This window comes from Podarcis vaucheri (genome assembly GCF_965113315.1).
Source record: "Podarcis vaucheri genome assembly, chromosome: 1".
NCBI lineage: Eukaryota > Metazoa > Chordata > Lepidosauria > Squamata > Lacertidae > Podarcis > Podarcis vaucheri.
In genome coordinates, this window is record NC_138759.1 from 59,745,305 (window position 1) to 59,763,839 (window position 18,535).

Here is an 18,535-nt window from a genome sequence, read left to right on the forward strand (position 1 = left end):
AACAGACGTCAGAGAGGTTTTAGGTGTCCATAGGCTTATCGGTGCTGAGGACTGCAAAGGCTGCACTAGTGAATTACTGATGGGGAACTTCCTAGAGCAGTTGATCCCTGTGGGACTCCCTGTCAGCACAAGTCAGCTGATCTGTACTGAGGGGAGGCCTTCTTGCCAAGGAAGAATCAGGAGCACACTTCAAGTTCCTGATTGTTCCCTGGTGGCCGCTTCTTTACCTGTTCACACCTGCTGACACAATGCTGTCAAATGTAGTGCAGGTTGGAATGGGTTGGTGTGCTGGCTAGAGATACCCTGATGCTGTAGTAATGTTTGGAAGGCAGCTGTATCCAAGAAGCTTTACCTGTGAGATATGTACGTTCAAAGGTATAATGAATACAGAATAATATTTTGCTATGTGGAATGAGTTAATTTTTCACACTATGAAAAATAGACTGCCCCTTAAAAATTCATTTAAATTTGGAAAGATCAATAGTGGGCAAAGTCACTAATTCACATTCTGAAGAGTGGTGTTGACACTGGTATCATTAGCACTATAATTTCTTAGTGCTGGAAAATGGGAAGGGATCTTCTGTTGAATTTGTAACTTTAAAAAAGTGATGTCATTTTGTTGTTGAGCTGTTCGCTATTTATTGTTTTGTATTCTAAAGTTTCTTAATGAAAAAGAAAAGGAAAAGCTGAAGGAGCCCTGAAGAAACTTGGTTAGTGAACATAATGGAAATCAAGAATATTTTTGAAGTATGTTAGATGATACCAATGTGGAATTCTGAAAAGCCCCTTTTTAGACACAGAGTGATTTTTTTTTGCACAATATTTGTGCCGTTGTTTCTCAGTTCCCACAGCACAAATAATCTATATGTCATTCTTCAAGGTAGGACTTCAAGGAGTTTCCTGAGCTAACTTGTTTTAATCCAAAATTGTTCAAATTTTAGGGGAATATTAGTAGTCACTTAATGATAAAGTTGAAAATTCAAGCTTTAATGATGTTGTTAGCTATACAGTGGTACCTTGGTTCCTGAACGGCTTGGCTCCTGAACGCCGCAAACCCAGAAGTGAGTGTTCTGGTTTGCAAACGTTTTTGGGAAGCTGAATGTCCATTTCAGCTGCCAGCATTGTTTCCCGGGCTAATCAGCCAATCAGAAGCCGCGCCTTGGTTTGCGAACGTTTTGGAAGTCAAACGGACTTCCAGAACGGATTGAGTTCAGGAACCAAGGTACCACTGTAGATCAGTTTTATAGAAACTTTTTTGTTCTGCTTTTAAGATCCACGTGTTTCAGAATATGATCTTGGAAAAGGAAAAAGAGCTCATGGGAGTGGCCCAGAAACATGAGCAGGAACTCTTTAAGCTGGCTGCCAAATCAGATGCTAGTGCTGATCTAGAACAGGTAGGTGAAAGGGTACTTTAGTCAACAGCCTATAATCTATGTGTCGTTTTGTACCTATAGTCAGTACACTCATGGATGTGCATAACCTCTCAGTTAAATCAACAGCCATGGAGTCATTTCTCTCTCTAGAGAGCAGAGCACACAAACACACCCTATTTCTTTTATTTAGGCAAACAAAACCAGTCCAATATATGCTTCCTTTCATCTTCTGTTTTCTTTTCCTGTCCTTTCTAACCAGCCTTCAGTTTGAGTTATGGGATCTGTCTTGGGACATTCTCTGATATTTCTCCTGCAGTCACTAAGCCCTCACTGTGGGTACCAATAACTTGTTTAGTTTGTTTAAAACTCCACTGTTGTTACTTGTCCTATAAACAGAGTTGTAGCAAAGTGAAACAAAATTGATAGTGGTGTAGGGAGAATTGTAGAGGACTTGGTGGGAAATGTAGAGATACCTTTTCATAGTTTTAGGGATTGAGTTTTTCTGCCTTTGATACCCCCAAGAACTGTTGGTGTTTATAGTTAATACTTCTGAAACAGATGACTCCTATAACTGCATACATCTTACAAAAGTGAAATTTAGTTTTATTAAGTGGATAGAGTTGGCAAGGATGCAAGTAGACAGTTCTTGAGAAACTCTCTTTTCTTCCATTCCATTAAATCAAATCCTTTCATCTGCAACAGCTACTGAAAGCCTTGAAACAGAAGCTACATGAAAAAGAAGAGGTTATGCAAGGAAGGACACAGGTGATATTCATGTTGCAAAAAGAACTGGATGGAAAAGACCAGCAGCTAAAAGTAAGGAACAGGGGACAAGGATTGAAAAGTTACAAGCAATTTGGTTGCCAACCTTATTTAGGCTAATAGAAAATATAGCATTTGCATGCATTTTACTATATTCATGGGTAGCTTTAGTAGTAGTAGTAGTAGTAGTAGTAGTATTGATTATACTTAGGAGACCTGTTGGGTGATAAACAACATAGAAGTTGAAAATAAGTAAATAAATGTTATAAACAAGAAAAAAAATCAAAAGGAAGCGACAACACATAATTTACAAATCACCTTTGCCAAAGAAAAATGCAGTGGTTATAATTTTTCATTATTTTAATTATTTCACATTGGATATGGTTTCTGCTTGAGTGTTGAGATAATTCTGAAAAGAAAGGAAAAAACCCCTAAGCAAATAGTCCAGTAATTATATATCTGACATAATGTTTGGAAGAGCAGCTTAGTCTCATGGGAGTTGCTTGCTGTTTCTTCCAGAACATTTTTACAGACAGCAGATTCAACCTGATCCTCTCTTCAAGGAAACTTCATGGCAGGTTGTACAATCTGTAGTAAAATCCACAATCCATTCCAGGCATTTGCAGAGTTTGTGCATTATCTCAGGCCTCTGATAAAGTGAATGGAAGGTGGTATCTCCTCTCCAAATTAGAAGCATGTGGCCTGTGGACATGGGGCTTCCCTCACTGGGAGTTTCTATTTATTTGTGGACTGGAACACGCTGCAGAGGGACCAGGGCTGCCCATTCAAGAAAGGATTCCACATCAGTCAGCAGCTGGAATTAGGGTCTGCTAAAATGAAGTGTGGTGGCATCTCTAAATTCTGCTCCTACTTCAGAAAATCGGATCTGGGTACTTTTATGGCAGATGTAGTATTAGACATATTTGAGATACACACAAAGGTGTGTATGTATGCACAATAAATGCATTTCCCAAATTATAAAAAGGGAATTGTGTTTCTGTTTAAAATATTATTGTTTTTTAATCCAGGAAATTAATGAATACCTGAATCACCTTCAGTTAGAAAAAAACAACCTCCAGTCCAAACTAGATGCTGAAAAGCATATAATGCGAGCCCAGCTAAGAGACATGACGGAGAAACATGAGACTGAACTGCGAAAAGTCAGAGAGAAATATGATGCTGACATGCAGGAGATCCGAGAGAAGCATGAAACAGAGCTGCAGGAGAAAGACCAAACCCTGATTCAGCTTCAGAAGCAATTGGAACAATTAAGTTCTGGTGACAAAAGTAATTTAGATGTTGCAATGAAACAAACATTGGCAAACCTAGAAGGTAAACTACAGTAGTTCTTACAATTACTTGCTCGATGCATTGAATTCATACTAAATCTTCTGATCACACACACATCCTGTGTAGCCTCTTTCATAGACCAGTGGATGGGGAAAGAATGCTGCCCTGAGGCTTGCTTCTTTGTACTGCAATGTATCTAATCTATCACAGTGATATGCACAACATGGTAAGTCAAACTACAGCCTAGCAAGACAGCAGAAATATGTTTCCTGGATGGGAGCTCACAGCCACTTTGCTCCTTCCTGGTGCTTTTTACTGCTGCGCTGTGCTGTGCTAAGACAAGGTGTGGCTTAGTGTGTCATCTGAACTGGGGCTCTCTACTTACTAACCATGAGCTGTAGCCAGGAACAAACCCACATGTTCATGCTGATTTGCAAAGCCATAGTTCATCTTACTGGTCTGTGCAAACCTGGTCAGTGTAAAGTAACTCTTAGTAATTCTGAAATGTCACATTTGAATATGGCTTATTAATTTCTTTTTTAAAACTTGTATTGTTGATACTTAAACAATCCTGGTTAAACCTATATAATCCTGGCTAAACCAGTACCACCTTTTTATAGTGATAGTTATTTTGCAATAACTCTGAATAATAACTGAGGTTTTTGTTTGTTTAAGCTCAAGCGAAACTAAAATCAGAAGAGGCCAGCAAATCTGAAGCTAAATTCCTCAAGATGAAAGCTTTGTACAAATCCAGAATTACAAAGCTTGAAGATGAGCTTAAAAATGTATGTAAAACTTCAAAACAAATGTGCCAGATGTCAAGAAAAATAAATACATTTCTCCTGAAGTATACCAAAATATGTTATTAGTTGAACAGTTAGTGTATTATTGAGTCATTCAACTACAAACTAATTTTATCACTGTGTTTATAGAAAAATTGATACTTGGGATTGATACAGTTGTGGCAGAGATGTTATTAGAAGAGTCTGAGGTTCAATTCAAGGTGTTTTTTTAAACATACCTATGTATTGGGAAAAAATTAACAAAGAAACCAACATTTTTTGGGATAGGCTACATCAACAAGTAAGAGTGTAACTGCCTTCCATGACCGGATTTCGGAACTGGAACAGGAAAAGGAAGAGCTGCAGTCTGCACTACAAGCTTTTTCTGAACTTAAAGCTCAGAATGGTAAGAAGTGACAAAATTTCTCTGTCATTCTGATAATGTCTCTTAAAATAATGTCAGAAGATAGTGTTTAAAGTTTCAGTCCCCCCCCTTCACTTACTAAATTGCAAACAATAATTAGCATTACAAGTAAGCAAATAAAGATCCACAAGATATATGGAATTGGATTTTGAACCATTGTCAGCCTGGTATGCAAGTTTATTGTGTGAGATATAACCAGTTGGGCTTCCAGGCTCAATTTTACTTCTTCTTTGGTATTTATATGTTGTGTGATCAAAACCACGTTTTCATGGATTTAAGCATCACTTATTTAAGTGAGACTTACATCCAAGTAAATATTGATGTATGATTGCAGTCTATTCTTTTTCTTATTTAAAAATGTGAAGACACCTGAGAGGCCCTGATCCAGAGAAGCTTCAGCAAGATAGCCAGCCATATATGCAGTGGAGGCTCGGAGGTTAAAAAACAGTTTTTGATTACTCAGCAAAAGATTGGCAGTCCATCTGGGGCCCACTAGATCAGGGAAAGCAACCACTGATTGCACTGAGATTATTTACAGAGAAATTATTTGGACGTATTTTTCAATACTGCACTGCTTTGTCTGTAGAAATCATTCTTACACTAAATATTTCTTTGATTGTAGCTTGAATATAATTTTTTTCATCTAAATATTTTCCCCGGCAAATAACTGTCTTTAATAATAATTGTCTTTGCAGAAGAATTGCTGGATAAGCTGGAAGTCTACGAACAGCAGCAGCAAAAATTGCAAGCAGACCTTGAACAAGTTACGAAGAGGGCAGCTTCGCAGGTCTGCTACTGTTGGGGTGTACTGAATTTAGTTGAATTGTTATTAGTAGAAATAGTGAAGTATAGTGATGTAGAGAACTGGGAAACTGTTAAAAAAATGCTGTGCCAAAAATCTGGTGAATCGTTAGCATAGGTTTCTGTATTGTTATGTTACCATACTGATTTGTTTGCCTATTGCATCAAAAGAAAGCCTGCTGCTGTTTTTTATTTCAACCCATTTTATAGCCTGTGAATGGGCCACTTCTGTGCTGGTCAGGCCTGATTCCAAGGATGGCCTCAATTAGCCTTCATTCTCCCACCCCTATACACTCTCCCCCACTGGACAAAAATAGGCCCCCAACAAAGGGCATGGAGCCCACCTTCCCAATGCAATATTAAAATTTCAGTTTTTATTTCCCCCTAAACTGGATATCACAGAACCATAGAATTGTATTTTGTTGATCTGTTAGGTTTGTGTGAAAGAAAACTTGATTTATATAGAGTTTCTGATGGTCAGGTTATTCAGCTCCTCATATTTCTTGAATTGGTTGTATTATTTCCATATCCTGTCTTCACTTGCTGCAGACTAGTGAATCTGATAGTGTGGATGAGCTGCAGAGTCAGCTTTTGGAATGGCAAGAAATTGTAACTGAGTCTGAAGATGCACACAATCAAATCAGAGAGGAGAAATCTGCTATGGCTCTAAGAATGTCACAGATTGAAGAGGAGAGAGAAGGTGATTTTGATTTGACATTAGGTCATTTTGTTAGGTTGGAAAATATTGAAAGCAAATTGACAGTGTCACCCAAAATTTATATCTGTCTTCTATGGATCACTGTTGTAGTGAGAATTATGCAGCTGGACATATAGTAGTATCTGACTGCTGCTGCTGCTGTCCAGTTTATTGAACTAGCCTGATCGTAAGAGTTAGACTTAGCTCCAGAATTGCCTACTACTGCAGCTAAATTTTTATTGTAATTTTATTGTAATTTTATTTTGTATTATTACTATTCTGTTCACTGATTTGTGGGGCTTTGGGCTAAAAAGTGGTATATAAATAAGCCATAAAATAAATACAAATAAATAAAATGTCTGAAATGTTGTTAATGGGGCAAAGTTATTCAGTCTGTGTGCAGTGCCATCAAAAAGTAGTGAAATTAGACTAAATTCTTGCAAGAGTGCAGGAAGTTCAGAATAACTTCAACCTTTGAGTCCAACTATAAAGGGTTCTTTTGGCAATCTCTCTATGACAGCTTTGCTCTGAATAAGTCCATTGTGTGTACTATGCAGATTCTGGAAAAGGAGCACTGCAATAGGGCTACTGTCATCTAGTCTCATGATCAGGCTGTAGGATTTAATCTGGTTTTAGAACTATAAAGGGGGAATATCCTTTGAACTTCCACAATTGCACATAATTCTTTATCTGTGGGCACTGGACAACTCTTGATAATGGAGCAGAGAGTTGCCTAACAAAATTCACGAGTCCTAGAGTTTCTTATTACGTGTTCTGTTAACTAGACAGATGTATAAAGGATGTAAAAGACCTAATCAAAGTGACACTTGTCACTTTGAGCAGCAAGTAACATCGCAATTCCCATGAAGTGTCTTCAGTATTAAACTAACAGGAGCAATCTATGCAAGGGCAAATGTTAGCATTCATAGGAACGCTGTAAACCCAGATTTGTACAAAGACTCATGATTGTCGTATTTCTGAATGCCTTACCTTGGACATTAGTTAAATTAGCTATTAGTTGTGATTTTTTTCCTTTCGTGCCTATTAGTTGGACCCGAGAGCCCCAAACTGATACTGTTTCTATTTTTTATGGGAATACCATAAAGGTCCAGTGGCTAGTAGGAATACAGTATGTGCTGGACCTTTGCCCATTACATTCTGAATGTAAATGCAATACCAAATTAAGGGAGCTTGGGGGCTCAAATATTTTGTTATGTTTAAGCCCTTATGCATTAATATGGTCAAATGTTGATCTCTTTGTGTGTCTGATCAGTATTTAATTTTGCATTTCCCCCCTGGGTTAAGCATGATGTTTCTGTTTTGTTTCCCTCCCCCTCTTTGCGGTTAAACCCGATGAGCACTTGGTGTCCCTTCCCCCTCCACTCCTAACCTACACTGCGATTTGGTCAGCCACTGAGAACATAGTTTCCCATCAGTTTTGTGCATGCAGGATTCTGCAGCCACAACAGCTTATGGTGTACTGTTGCTGATTTTCCTCTGTAAACAGTCTTTCGTGGGAAATCTTCAATAGTGTGGTATAACAGTTGTTTGTGGTGGCATGTGTTTCCCGCCCTTTTTATTAAGATAAGTAACAAATGCCGTTCTAAACTCTATTTTCTCTCCTTTGCGATGCTTATTTCTTCATTTATGTTAACAAAATCATCTTCATTCTTTGTTGTACTAATAGCTGACTCCATATTTACCAGACAAATTGCACAATTTATAATAAGTCATACTTTCAGTATTAAAAAGTATGCCTGTAGGGGTTTTTAATTAACATTTTTGGGGGCCAGAAATATAAATAGATACTACACTAAATATTTCAAAAGAAGATTCAAATAGTAAATGCAGCAGTCATATTTCTTTATTAACAAATCAAGCTTCCATTTGAAGACATAACCCTGTAATGATGTTACTAGTATGGGCCACTGCAAAGCATCATGAACAGGACTTACATAGGTGCAAATGTCACTGCTCTCAAGGCATTAGAACACAATCCCATGAAAGTATTCTTTCAGTCAGGGAGTTTTAAGGCTAGAAACAGATGGTCAGTTTTCCCCACCCCAGTAATGTTGATCATGGTTTAAAGAGTCATATCTTCTTGCTATATGTGCAGTTTTCTTACCACCCTTGCCTCTGGTAAAGGTAGTTTGGTAGACATCTTATTTCCAACACCTGTCTAACTAGAGCTAACAGTGGAAGAAAAGAAATGTGTGTATACCAGAAGAACCAGAGCTTTTCTAAAATCACATTCAAGTGGCTTGAAAACTATTTTATATCTCCAGCCTAGCTTAGATTTCTTAGTGAAATCAAAAGTTCTGATTTTTTTGTGAGATCATGTTCAAAGTTTGTAACAGCATGGCACTGCTAGACAGACAGGTATTGCCTGCTTCATCAGTTTGTAGCCCTAAGTCCGATGTCATAACTTGGGGAAAAAATCTGAAAAAATCAGGTTTTCCCCCTAAGCTGTAGAGCTTGACTAATAGTAACAAATACTTCTAAATTGTTTTGAGCAATTTGTAATGAGATTCTTTCATTGGTCCTTAGCTCTTGTGGGTTGGTGTTTTGACTTGCAGGTGCTGAAACTTCATAATAACTAATGTTTATTGACACATAACTAAAATGTATATAGTTGTATTGAAAAGTTCACATACTGTCTAAGTTGGAAAGCATATTGGTATCAAACATCGAAAGTAAACTGCCCTGTTATAGCTCTACCTGCCGTAATCAGCAGTGGAAGCTATACAGTATTCAACTCTGGGTTGTATCACATTTGTGCCACACATTGTATCAGACCATTCCATAGCTACCTGGGTGCTCTGAGGCACTCACAGAATTTCCATGACTCCTCCAAAGTGCCTAGTTCAAACAGAGAGCACACCTACCTGTGTGAGATTGGCCTTTCTGCTTCCACTACTTCATGCTATGGCCTGCACCATTTCCCAACTCTAAGGAGTGTCTTTAAGGAGGAGTAAAGGTAAAGGTAAAGGTACCCCTGCCCGAACGGGCCAGTCTTGACAGACTCTGGGGTTTGTGCGCCCATCTCACATCTATAGGCCGGGGGCCAGCGCTGTCCGGAGACACTTCCGGGTCACGTGGCCAGCGTGACAAAGCTGCATCTGGCGAGCCAGCACAGCACACGGAACGCCGTTTACCTTCCCGCTGGTAAGCGGTACCTATTTATCTACTTGCACCCGGGGGTGCTTTCGAACTGCTAGGTTGGCAGGCGCTGGGACCGAGCAGCGGGAGCGCACCCCGCCGTGGGGATTCGAACCGCCGACCTTTCGATCGGCAAGCCCTAGGCGCTGAGGCTTTAACCCACAGCGCCACCCGCGTCCCTAAGGAGGAGTACAGAGGTTCTTTATTGAGGAGGAATGGGTTGGGGAAACCCTGTTGCATGAGCAAAGTTCTGGGTTTCTTTAGAGCCAAGCTCAAGTGTGAAGGATTCTGTGTGAGTCATCTTGAGCTGTGAGAAACCTGCATATACTGTACATATGTTAATTTACTAAATATTCCCTTCAGTAATGGGGGCAGAGCATACATCCAAGGAATACAGAAATTTCAGCACTAGAAAGTCAAACATAAACTACATAAGAATGAATGAAACTACTGATCGTGAAAAATGAACCTGACAGTGCCATTAAAGTTAATTTGCACACATGGGAGGTCCTGTGTGCACAAGAGAGAGGTAGGCAGATTCTAGCAGCAGTGGTTGGTGAGGAAGGCCGTTGTTATGCACAAACCTTCTGCCAGTGGAGTTGCTGTCACTTACCTAGAGGAAAAGGGCTGAGGTGATTGGGGAGCGATGCTCAGGTGCATCAGCAGAGCCAATCCTATGCTCCAGCCAATGCAGCCACACAGTATCAACCTCCTTGCTGCCTTGCTACTCTGCCTCCTAGTAAGTGACTGTGCTGTTAGGAGGCTAGGGGCACAACTCTGACCCTCCTCACTGACTACTCCTGGAGTCTAGAAATTGAAAATATTTAATATTTGGAGCCAAGTTTATTGGCATTCCTTTAGTACCAGCCATTATTTTCTAGAAATTTTCTTGAAATGTCTAAGAAAATAAATGTGGAGTTTTAACTGACAAATTGTGATAGAGGCTGTGTTGCAGTTTCTCAGGAACCTAATTTAATTGTGGGCCATGGGACATTTCTCATACTACACAACAAATAGAGAACAACAACCAGCCCATGCCCCTGATAAGTGTACCTCCATATAACTAAAAACATGCTGCACATCTGAAAAGACTTGATTAGCCTATGATCAACATATGGAAAGTAGACCAAATTGCTTTATTCTTATACAGATTCCTGTACAGTTTATTAAATCTAGACTGGGACACAGCTTGTACCAAATTTATTCAGGTGTTAATTTATTCAGGTGTTAATCTTGAATAAAAATACTAATTTGCTGTAGATGATTAGTTGCAATTGAGTTCTTGTTTTAGCAATGGATAAAGTATGGAGCCAACTTTTGCCTTCATTCCTTTATGCTGACTTTTGTCTGCTTTATATGAAACATCTATCACATACTTGTACTGCGTTGATCACGCAAAACAGATGGGAATGTCCTTAAAATAAAATAAAATAAATAAAAATAATCTTTCACAATAGATTGCATTAATTTTAGCTATTGAAATTACTGTCTGAAATTATTGTGTGCTATTGACAAATTAATCGATATGGCTTGATGCCAGTTTGCAGTGTATGATGCAGACTTGTGACTTCCTCATATTATCTTAATATTAATGTATAAGCAAGGCTTGCTTCATTTTCATAAAGTGAAAGCATAGCTGAATAATATATGCATAGGTGATGCATTTTATCACATATCAGCTATATCTGAACATGGAAAACCCATAGGCCTAATTTGGTTATATAAGTGGCTGCCCTCTTTGCCGGTATCCATATACAAATTATTTTTCTTTGGGTGGGGAAATTGCCTTTGAGATTTTTTATCCTCTATTGCTTCTATTAAAAGAATAGCATTCAAATTGTCCCCATGTGCTGTGTAGAGAGGGAAATCACAAGGTGAATGATATGGAGTGTGTCTATTCCTGCCAATCCTTCATAAGCCTCTGTCTGTATCACTGATCCCCTTTTGTGAATGTGTACAGTATGTTTGTCTGATGTATGATTGCTTTCTTGTGGCACAAAACTGATTGAGGATGACTGGTTCTTTCCTGGCTGCTCTGATCCAGCCATAGTCTCAGGGCAGCAGGAGTTGGAGGAGGAACTGGCCGCAGGTCAAGGGATTGGAAGAATGCAGCCGGAGGCAAGGATGACGGCCCAGTCGAGCAGGAAACTCCAGGTAAGGTTGTTTGCATTTTTGTATGCATATTTATTTGATGGTGTAATCAGTAGAAAGACTTTTCCTATTGTGCTCCAAGCATATGTGATTCCTTAATATGTGGAGTGGGAGATTGAAAATGGATATGGTGACTTTGGTACTGGTACTATTGAAACATTGCCTTCTTTAATCTATTATTGAAACTCTCCCTAGTGTGGTGTTGGCCATGGATGTTACAACGAACATTTGACTGGTTGTTAATTTCACAATTTTCTTTCTCACCCTCGCCCCCCCCTTGCATGTAGGACAACTATGGCTTCAATGGAAAACATTGCTATGAAGAGCTGAATGTCACCATGGATAGTACAGATTCAGCTGAAGGAGAGAACATGGGAGGTTGGTGGCCAGAGTACACTTCCCCTAATGCAGGTGTGACAACCACTAGACAGTTTATTAAAGCATGCACAGCGTCTGTTTTGTCCCATTTTTGTTTCTCAAATTCAACTAACAAACCATGTTGTGTTGTGTTTGTATCTAAGTTGAATTTTTTTTTTTTGCTTGCTTTTTTGTTTCATTTTGAAGCATGTGCGTGCTGAATGAACTGTCTAGTTTTGGTTCAAAACTAGAACTCAAATCGTGGTTTAATATCTTGGACTCTCACTTGTGAATAAAGATTATTGTCATTAATGGTAAGATTAATTTTTTTTAAGTTCTAGTTCTTTTGTTCTTGTGAAAATGCTTCTACTCTTGTAGTCTATTTGTAGTCTTTGTTTCCCAATTCTGTTTCATGTTCCAGTTCAGAGGTCAGCAAACTTTTTTGGGAGGGGCCGGTTCACCATCCCCCAGACCTTGTGCATAGCTGTCATCCGTCCCTTATCTGGCGGGAAACTCCCTTATCCCAGTGCTGTGTCCCTCTGCTGTCCCTTATTGATGATGTCCCTTAAATTTTCTGGGTTTCAAAGGAAACAGCTCCTCTCCCTCCCTCCCTGCTGGCCAGGGAGGAGGGAGACTCCAACTGTGTTGCTTGGCTGCCCGGCCTGCCTCCCTCCGGTCTCCTCTCACCAGCCTCGGCCCCCGGGAGCCCCTCTCCGCCGGGACTGAGGAGCCTTGAGAGGAGAGTGAAGGCAACCATAGAGAAAGCAGTTCAGCGAGAGGAGAAGGAGAAGGAGGTGCGGGCAGGTGTTCCAAGGGCTAACCATAGAGGGGGAAAGTGGAGGAAGGACCGCAAGCGCTTCTTCCATAGATTTGTAGTGGTAGACTAGCATAGATGGTCTGATCTGCGGGTTTACTTCGGGTGCTATTTCCCCCCCTTCCTCCCGCCCCGCCTGATGGAACTGAGAGCTGCAGATGGAGCACGAGAGAAAAGATTCAGAACTACAGCAGTATCTTTGTAGCTTGGACTTTGTTTTGTGCGAAAAGTGGTTGCTGCTTGTAGTTATTTAATTGCAGTGTTTCATCAGCTGGTGTCTTGAGCAGCAGCCTCTGGAAACGACGGGCTAAAAACCGGCGCTACTCTCCCAAATTATCTGGTCCCTTTTAACTTCGTATTTCATCTGGTTGACTAAAATCCCTTATTTTGGCTGCTGATCCCCTATTTTCGAGGCCGCTGGTCCCTTATTTTCAAATCTGTAAGTTGACATATCCAGATCTGTACATCTGTCCACTGTAGTTCTTCAGAATTATTGTTAATATGCACATTTAAAAAGCTTTAATTAAGAAACTAATGGATTATATCATACTATGAATTAAGTAAAATGTCTTTAAATTGGTGGCAGTTCAAATAAAATGTGTGTTTCACATTAAAAAGGTTTGCGGACTGTCGTGGAAGAATTAGAATTGGAAAGAAATCAGTTGCAAGAACAAATTCTCTTCTTGGAGGAACGTTGCCGGGACTTGGAAGATAGATTGCAGTTACAGAGCAGACTGGAGGCTCTACAGGTACATGCTAGAATGGGAAATAATGTGAGGAAGGGCATTTAGATGCTTGCCACTATTATAGGGTGTATGTTTTTTAAGAAAAGAGGGAGATATGCAGTATTTTAACTTTATAGCAATATTTTAACTTTATAAAACCAAAACCTTTATTTTACCTTATTTTCTCTTACTTTATTCAATCTAAGTAATGCTTAAATCTGTATCCATTTTGTTTACCGAAATGCAATTTAAATAATAATGCCTGGATTTCTGCCTCTTAAATCCGTGAGATAGGGGATTACTCATTACATGAAAAGGAGTGCAGAGGAGAGGTGATCATTTCTACCCTACCTCATTGCGCTTTGTTTCTTTAAGTTGTTTTCTGCTAGCCAGCCTTGAAAGTTAATTGGACTGCAACAAAACTGTGTAAAGGAACACAATGCAGAAAGATAAAGCGGGGATAAGCATTAGCCAGTTGTTTCTCCAATGCACCATTTTATGTAACAAATATACTCTTCTCTGCCACTTCAGATGTGAATTGGGCAGACATAGATAAAATGCATATGGTTGCTGTTTGACATCCAGTTTTGCCCTCAAAACTGTCTTGAGAAGCTACTCGATATTGCTTCTAAGTCACCAGCTGTTTCATATTTTAAATCAAATTTATTTAAAAGGGTAAAACATATAATCTACATATGTGTTATACAAGAGTAGAATCCATACAGTTTAACTTTCACTGCTTTATTCCTGTTACCATTACTCCTAAGCAGGCAGTCAAAGAAGTTTCTATTGGTGACTACTACATGACTTTGAGGAAACTACATTGTGGTGTTTTACTATGTCACGAGTAACTGATTAAAGTGCACATGAACTCACTAAGAGAGAGACCATCCAAAGCGATTGGTGTGCAGTGTCTCCAACAAGCTGAGGACACCTAGTTCTGTTCTGGCCACCATTAGATATTATGTCCAGGTGCAGTAGGGCAAATCCTTAATTAGTGTTGGAGTGCAGAAAGGATCTGTTGAAGGCCAACAAATTGAAATTGAAGCCAAACAAGACAGATTGCATCAGGGGCCACTTGTGACCTAGGAAGGTGGGTTTATTTGCAGTAAAAAGGACCATACTCTCCCCATCTGAAAAAGCAGATTTGCAGACTAGAGTTGCTACTGCTTCTCGTTCCATTCCTGGATCCACGAGTGACAGCAGGAATAAAGAGTACTTTTGATCAGTTACATCTAATCAATTGGCTGATACTCTTTTCTGTTGCTCCCTAGCTAATGTTTGCAAGTGCAATGACTTCACTTTATTAAAATAAGCCTTCCCCATTCATTGGCTGAACTACTGTGAAGTCATGGAATGCTCAAAGATGTTCTGATAGCTAATGAGTTAAACTGCCAGTACAAAGTCCTTGGAAAAGAAGGACTGTGTGTTGTTGGTTGAAGAAAATGCAGAAGCAGCATAATGGGTAGCGCAGAGCAGTTGCTCTAGCGTCTTGGAAATTGGGTTACTGTTGTTTCCTGGGTGCTGCAAATGCACCAGCAGGTGCACTAGATTGGCTTCACTCATGTGTCCCCATGCCAACTTCTCTGCCACCTGTTACGCCCCATTCCTGTATGTGTTTGTGGCCAGGACGTTTGTGCATTAGCTCCATCTCACCCAACAAGATGCTTCTGGTGAGAGCCAAGTACTATTACAGCAGGAATAAATTACCCAGGTGTGTGTGTAAATGAATGGAGAATGTGCAGTGTTGTTGACAATACACTGTAGCCCCAAATCAGACCCATGAAAGTCATAAGTCTTCATGAAAGACAAGAAAAACATACAGTGAACATAGTTTTCTACGTTTTATACAAACAGTGTGCAATTTTAAATATTAATATGTTCGTCTAAAGGTTCGACTAATAGCTTCCTTAACATACTAAAATGCATGTGTGTAATGAGGAGTCACTCAAAATATTTTTCTCATGCAGCAGGAATGTCAATGTATATTGCATTGTAACAGAGCATTTCAATACAGGTGGCATTTGGTGTAGAGGAAGAAGGGCAGCTATTGAGGGCTGTACAGGTGTGTCCTGCCCATTCCCAAGTGATAGTTTATTTTCCATAGAAGTGGTATTTTGTGTCTAACCTACCCAGCATTTAATGACAATTTTGGATTTTTCTGAGCTGCTTCTGATTTTGGATGGTGTGTTTTTGCAGTTTAATCTTGTGTGTTAGTTTTGTGAAGCTGGGTAGACTAACATATTTAGATGCCATAATAAATTGACTGTGTCAGTGGAGCTTGCTTCATTCCCTGTGGATTACATTCCAGAATGTATTTTACACCTTGCTACTTCACACACTGGTTGATTTTTGGGCAAGTGCAAAGAAAAACAAATATAATTCAGTTAATTCTGTGTGGATCAGTTATGCTAAAATTTAAATTCTGTTAAGCATCACTGGAGCTTCTTAAAAACATGCCTTTTTAAAGCAACATCTGTTAAAAGTAAGCTCCTCCCACACATTGCATGTTTGCATGGTGTGCTTTTATATGAAATCAATATTATAGGATGTCTCTTTCCATGTTGGTTGTCACAGGATAAGATCACCAGAAATGAGGCATTTCAAACGGAATCTCACTGTTTCTACTGGGAACAAAGATTTCTGATGATATTTTGCTGGTAGTAAATGAGCTATAATGGTAGAATCTAATTCACGTAGTTCAAAGATAACCCTGTTTTATAGTCAGTGCAAATACCAGCTGTGTACATGATTTTCTTACAGAATGAAAATGACCGTTTACAGTCCCAGCTTACACAGCTGCGCAACCAGCAAGCACGTGGTGCAGAAAAACACCAAGTTCTTGTTTCCAGTTTGAATGAACAACTGAAAGGGTAAAATAGAACATTTATAGTCCCTCCCCAGCCTCCCTACCCTGTACCCCAGTGTTATTCAGATCCAAACGTTGGTGTATATGTTGTCAAATGTTTTTAAACTTTTACCTGCTGCAGATAATTGAAGGGGGAAAACCCTTTCATAAAGATTATTTTCATTCTTAGTTATTTTTCTTGCAATTGATGGAATAGTTGATCTTACTTTTGGATATAGACAGGGAGCTACAGTGGTGCCCCACGGGACGAATGCCTCGCAAGACGAAAAACTCGCTAGACGAAAGGGTTTTTGAGCTGCTTCGCAAGACGAATTTCCCTATGGGCTTGCGAAGCAAGACGAAAACGTCTTTCAGTTTGTTTCCTTTCTCTTAACACCGTTAATACAGTTGCGACTTGACTTCGAGGAGCAACTCATAGAACGCGGTGTGGTAGCCTTTTTTGAGGCTTTTGGTGATTTTTGAAGCTTTTCCAAAACTTTTCCGACACCGTGCTTTGCAAGACGAAAAATTTGCTAGACGAAAAAACTCGCGGAACGAATTAATTTCGTCTTGCGAGGCACCACTGTATGTCTCCAAATATTTCCCACAGTACAATTGATGTCCACATATATTTGAGAATGTTTATCATAACATATTTGATCATTTCTTTTATTGGCAGATTAAATGAAAGAAATGGCTTGCTTGAAACTTTGCTTGGGGAAAAGGAGCAAAAGCTTTCAAGTACAAATGAAAAGCTAGAACAGGCAGAAGACATGAGAAAGTCAATTCATGAGAGAGACCTTCTAAACAAAGAACTAAGTGAAAAGCTTTTGCAGAGGGAACAAAAGGTGAGTTGTTTACAGTTCTGAGTCAGTCAAGTTGTACAGTGGTACCTTGGGTTAAGTAATTTGTTCCAGAGGTCCACTCTTAACCTGGTACTGTTCATAACCTGAAGCACCACTTTAGCTAATGGGGCCTCCCGCTGCCACCGTGCCGCCAGAGCACGATTTTGTTCTCATCCTGAAGCAAAGTTCTTAACCCGAGGCACTATTTCTGGGTTAGCAGAGTCTGTAACCTGAAGCGTCTGTAACCCGAGGTACCACTGTATTGTGTTCTGGGTCAAGCAATTTGCCATCTTTGGTAAATACTCAGTAGTTCTTTGAACATTTAATTGCTTCCTCCCCTGGCATTTTGGAAATCCCTACAATCCTCCTATGTGTGAACCAACAATCAGAGCATATTATAAACACTGGCGAGGTTAAGTAAATTTCCGTAGGTTGTACCCTGAACTAAATAAATGTCAGTATACTTATATAATGGACAATATTGTCCTTTTGTCACAAGTGAATTGAATTGTCACAACTGAAAACAGTGAATGTTTGCCTCCCTGAAACTAGCTGGAAGATGTCCAGAAGAAGTGCAGTGCTTATGGAGAAGAGTGTGCAGAACAGAAAGCAGTTATTACTGCATTAACAGAAAAAATAACCGCCTTTCAAGAAAAGGTAAAAAGGGCAAACTTTTGTTGTGGCTTCGTACATAAATAGGTTGGATTCAATGAAGTTGTCTGGTTTGTGCAAGGATTTCTGCTTTGGCAACAGAATTCACTCTCCCCTCTTTCTTCCCCCCTCCCAATTTGCTCCAGACCCTCCCGGAACAGGTTTGAAGTGGAGGCATGTAGGGGTAGTAGAGAAAGGGCAGGCTGTGCAAGTGGAAGTCCTTGGGTGAACAGAGCAACTTCATTAGATACAACCCATTGTCTGTTTAGTGATATATGTAATATATGAGCAATAAAATTAAGAATAACTATAAACAGAACTGTAAAAGTAGTTTCATTAGCCCAAGGAAACTTAGAGGCTAATTTTTCCTGAAAAGCAGCTCCTTATGCATCATATCAAAATGTAGTTGAAACAAAGCAAGATGGCAACAGTATATGGTATAGACGTCATATCATGTATATATGATATAGTGTACGATAAGATGTGACAACAGTTAAAAGAAGCAGTATATGGCAACAGTAAATTATATGGAAATAGGAGGTGGTCACTCATCTGGTGGGGGGGAGAGAAGGAAAATTTAATTGCGTTAGCACCATCCCTTTGCTACTTCCTCAAAATTATGGTTTTCTGGGTGAACCTAAACATCAGTGTGGTGCCAGTGTGGTGTAGTGGTTAAGAGCGGTAGTCACGTAATCTGGGAAACCGGGTTCGTGTCTCCGCTCCTCCACACGCAGCTGCTGGGTGACCTTGGGCTAGTCACACTTCTGTGAAGTCTCTCAGCCCCACTCACCTCACAGAGTGTTTGTTGTGGGGGAGGAAGGGAAAGGAGAATGTTAGCCGCTTTGAGACTCCTGAA

At 39.7% G+C, this 18,535-nt stretch overlaps 1 protein-coding gene across 2 annotated transcripts in view; it reads left to right on the top strand.

Moving 5' to 3' along the window:
* The window catches only part of LOC309532588 (uncharacterized protein), a 44,046-nt gene that overhangs the window by 10,840 nt on the left and 14,671 nt on the right, over positions 1 to 18,535 (top strand). For both annotated transcript variants that reach the window (XM_082223039.1, XM_082223038.1), the window contains exons 8-20: positions 1,272 to 1,394; positions 2,076 to 2,189; positions 3,164 to 3,467; positions 4,101 to 4,210; positions 4,496 to 4,613; positions 5,327 to 5,418; positions 5,982 to 6,132; positions 11,288 to 11,442; positions 11,727 to 11,850; positions 13,229 to 13,359; positions 16,099 to 16,208; positions 16,863 to 17,031; positions 17,581 to 17,685. In XM_082223039.1, the coding sequence (XP_082079165.1) occupies positions 1,272 to 1,394; positions 2,076 to 2,189; positions 3,164 to 3,467; positions 4,101 to 4,210; positions 4,496 to 4,613; positions 5,327 to 5,418; positions 5,982 to 6,132; positions 11,288 to 11,442; positions 11,727 to 11,850; positions 13,229 to 13,359; positions 16,099 to 16,208; positions 16,863 to 17,031; positions 17,581 to 17,685 (1,806 nt within the window). The remainder of the gene's footprint in view (positions 1 to 1,271; positions 1,395 to 2,075; positions 2,190 to 3,163; positions 3,468 to 4,100; positions 4,211 to 4,495; positions 4,614 to 5,326; positions 5,419 to 5,981; positions 6,133 to 11,287; positions 11,443 to 11,726; positions 11,851 to 13,228; positions 13,360 to 16,098; positions 16,209 to 16,862; positions 17,032 to 17,580; positions 17,686 to 18,535) is intronic.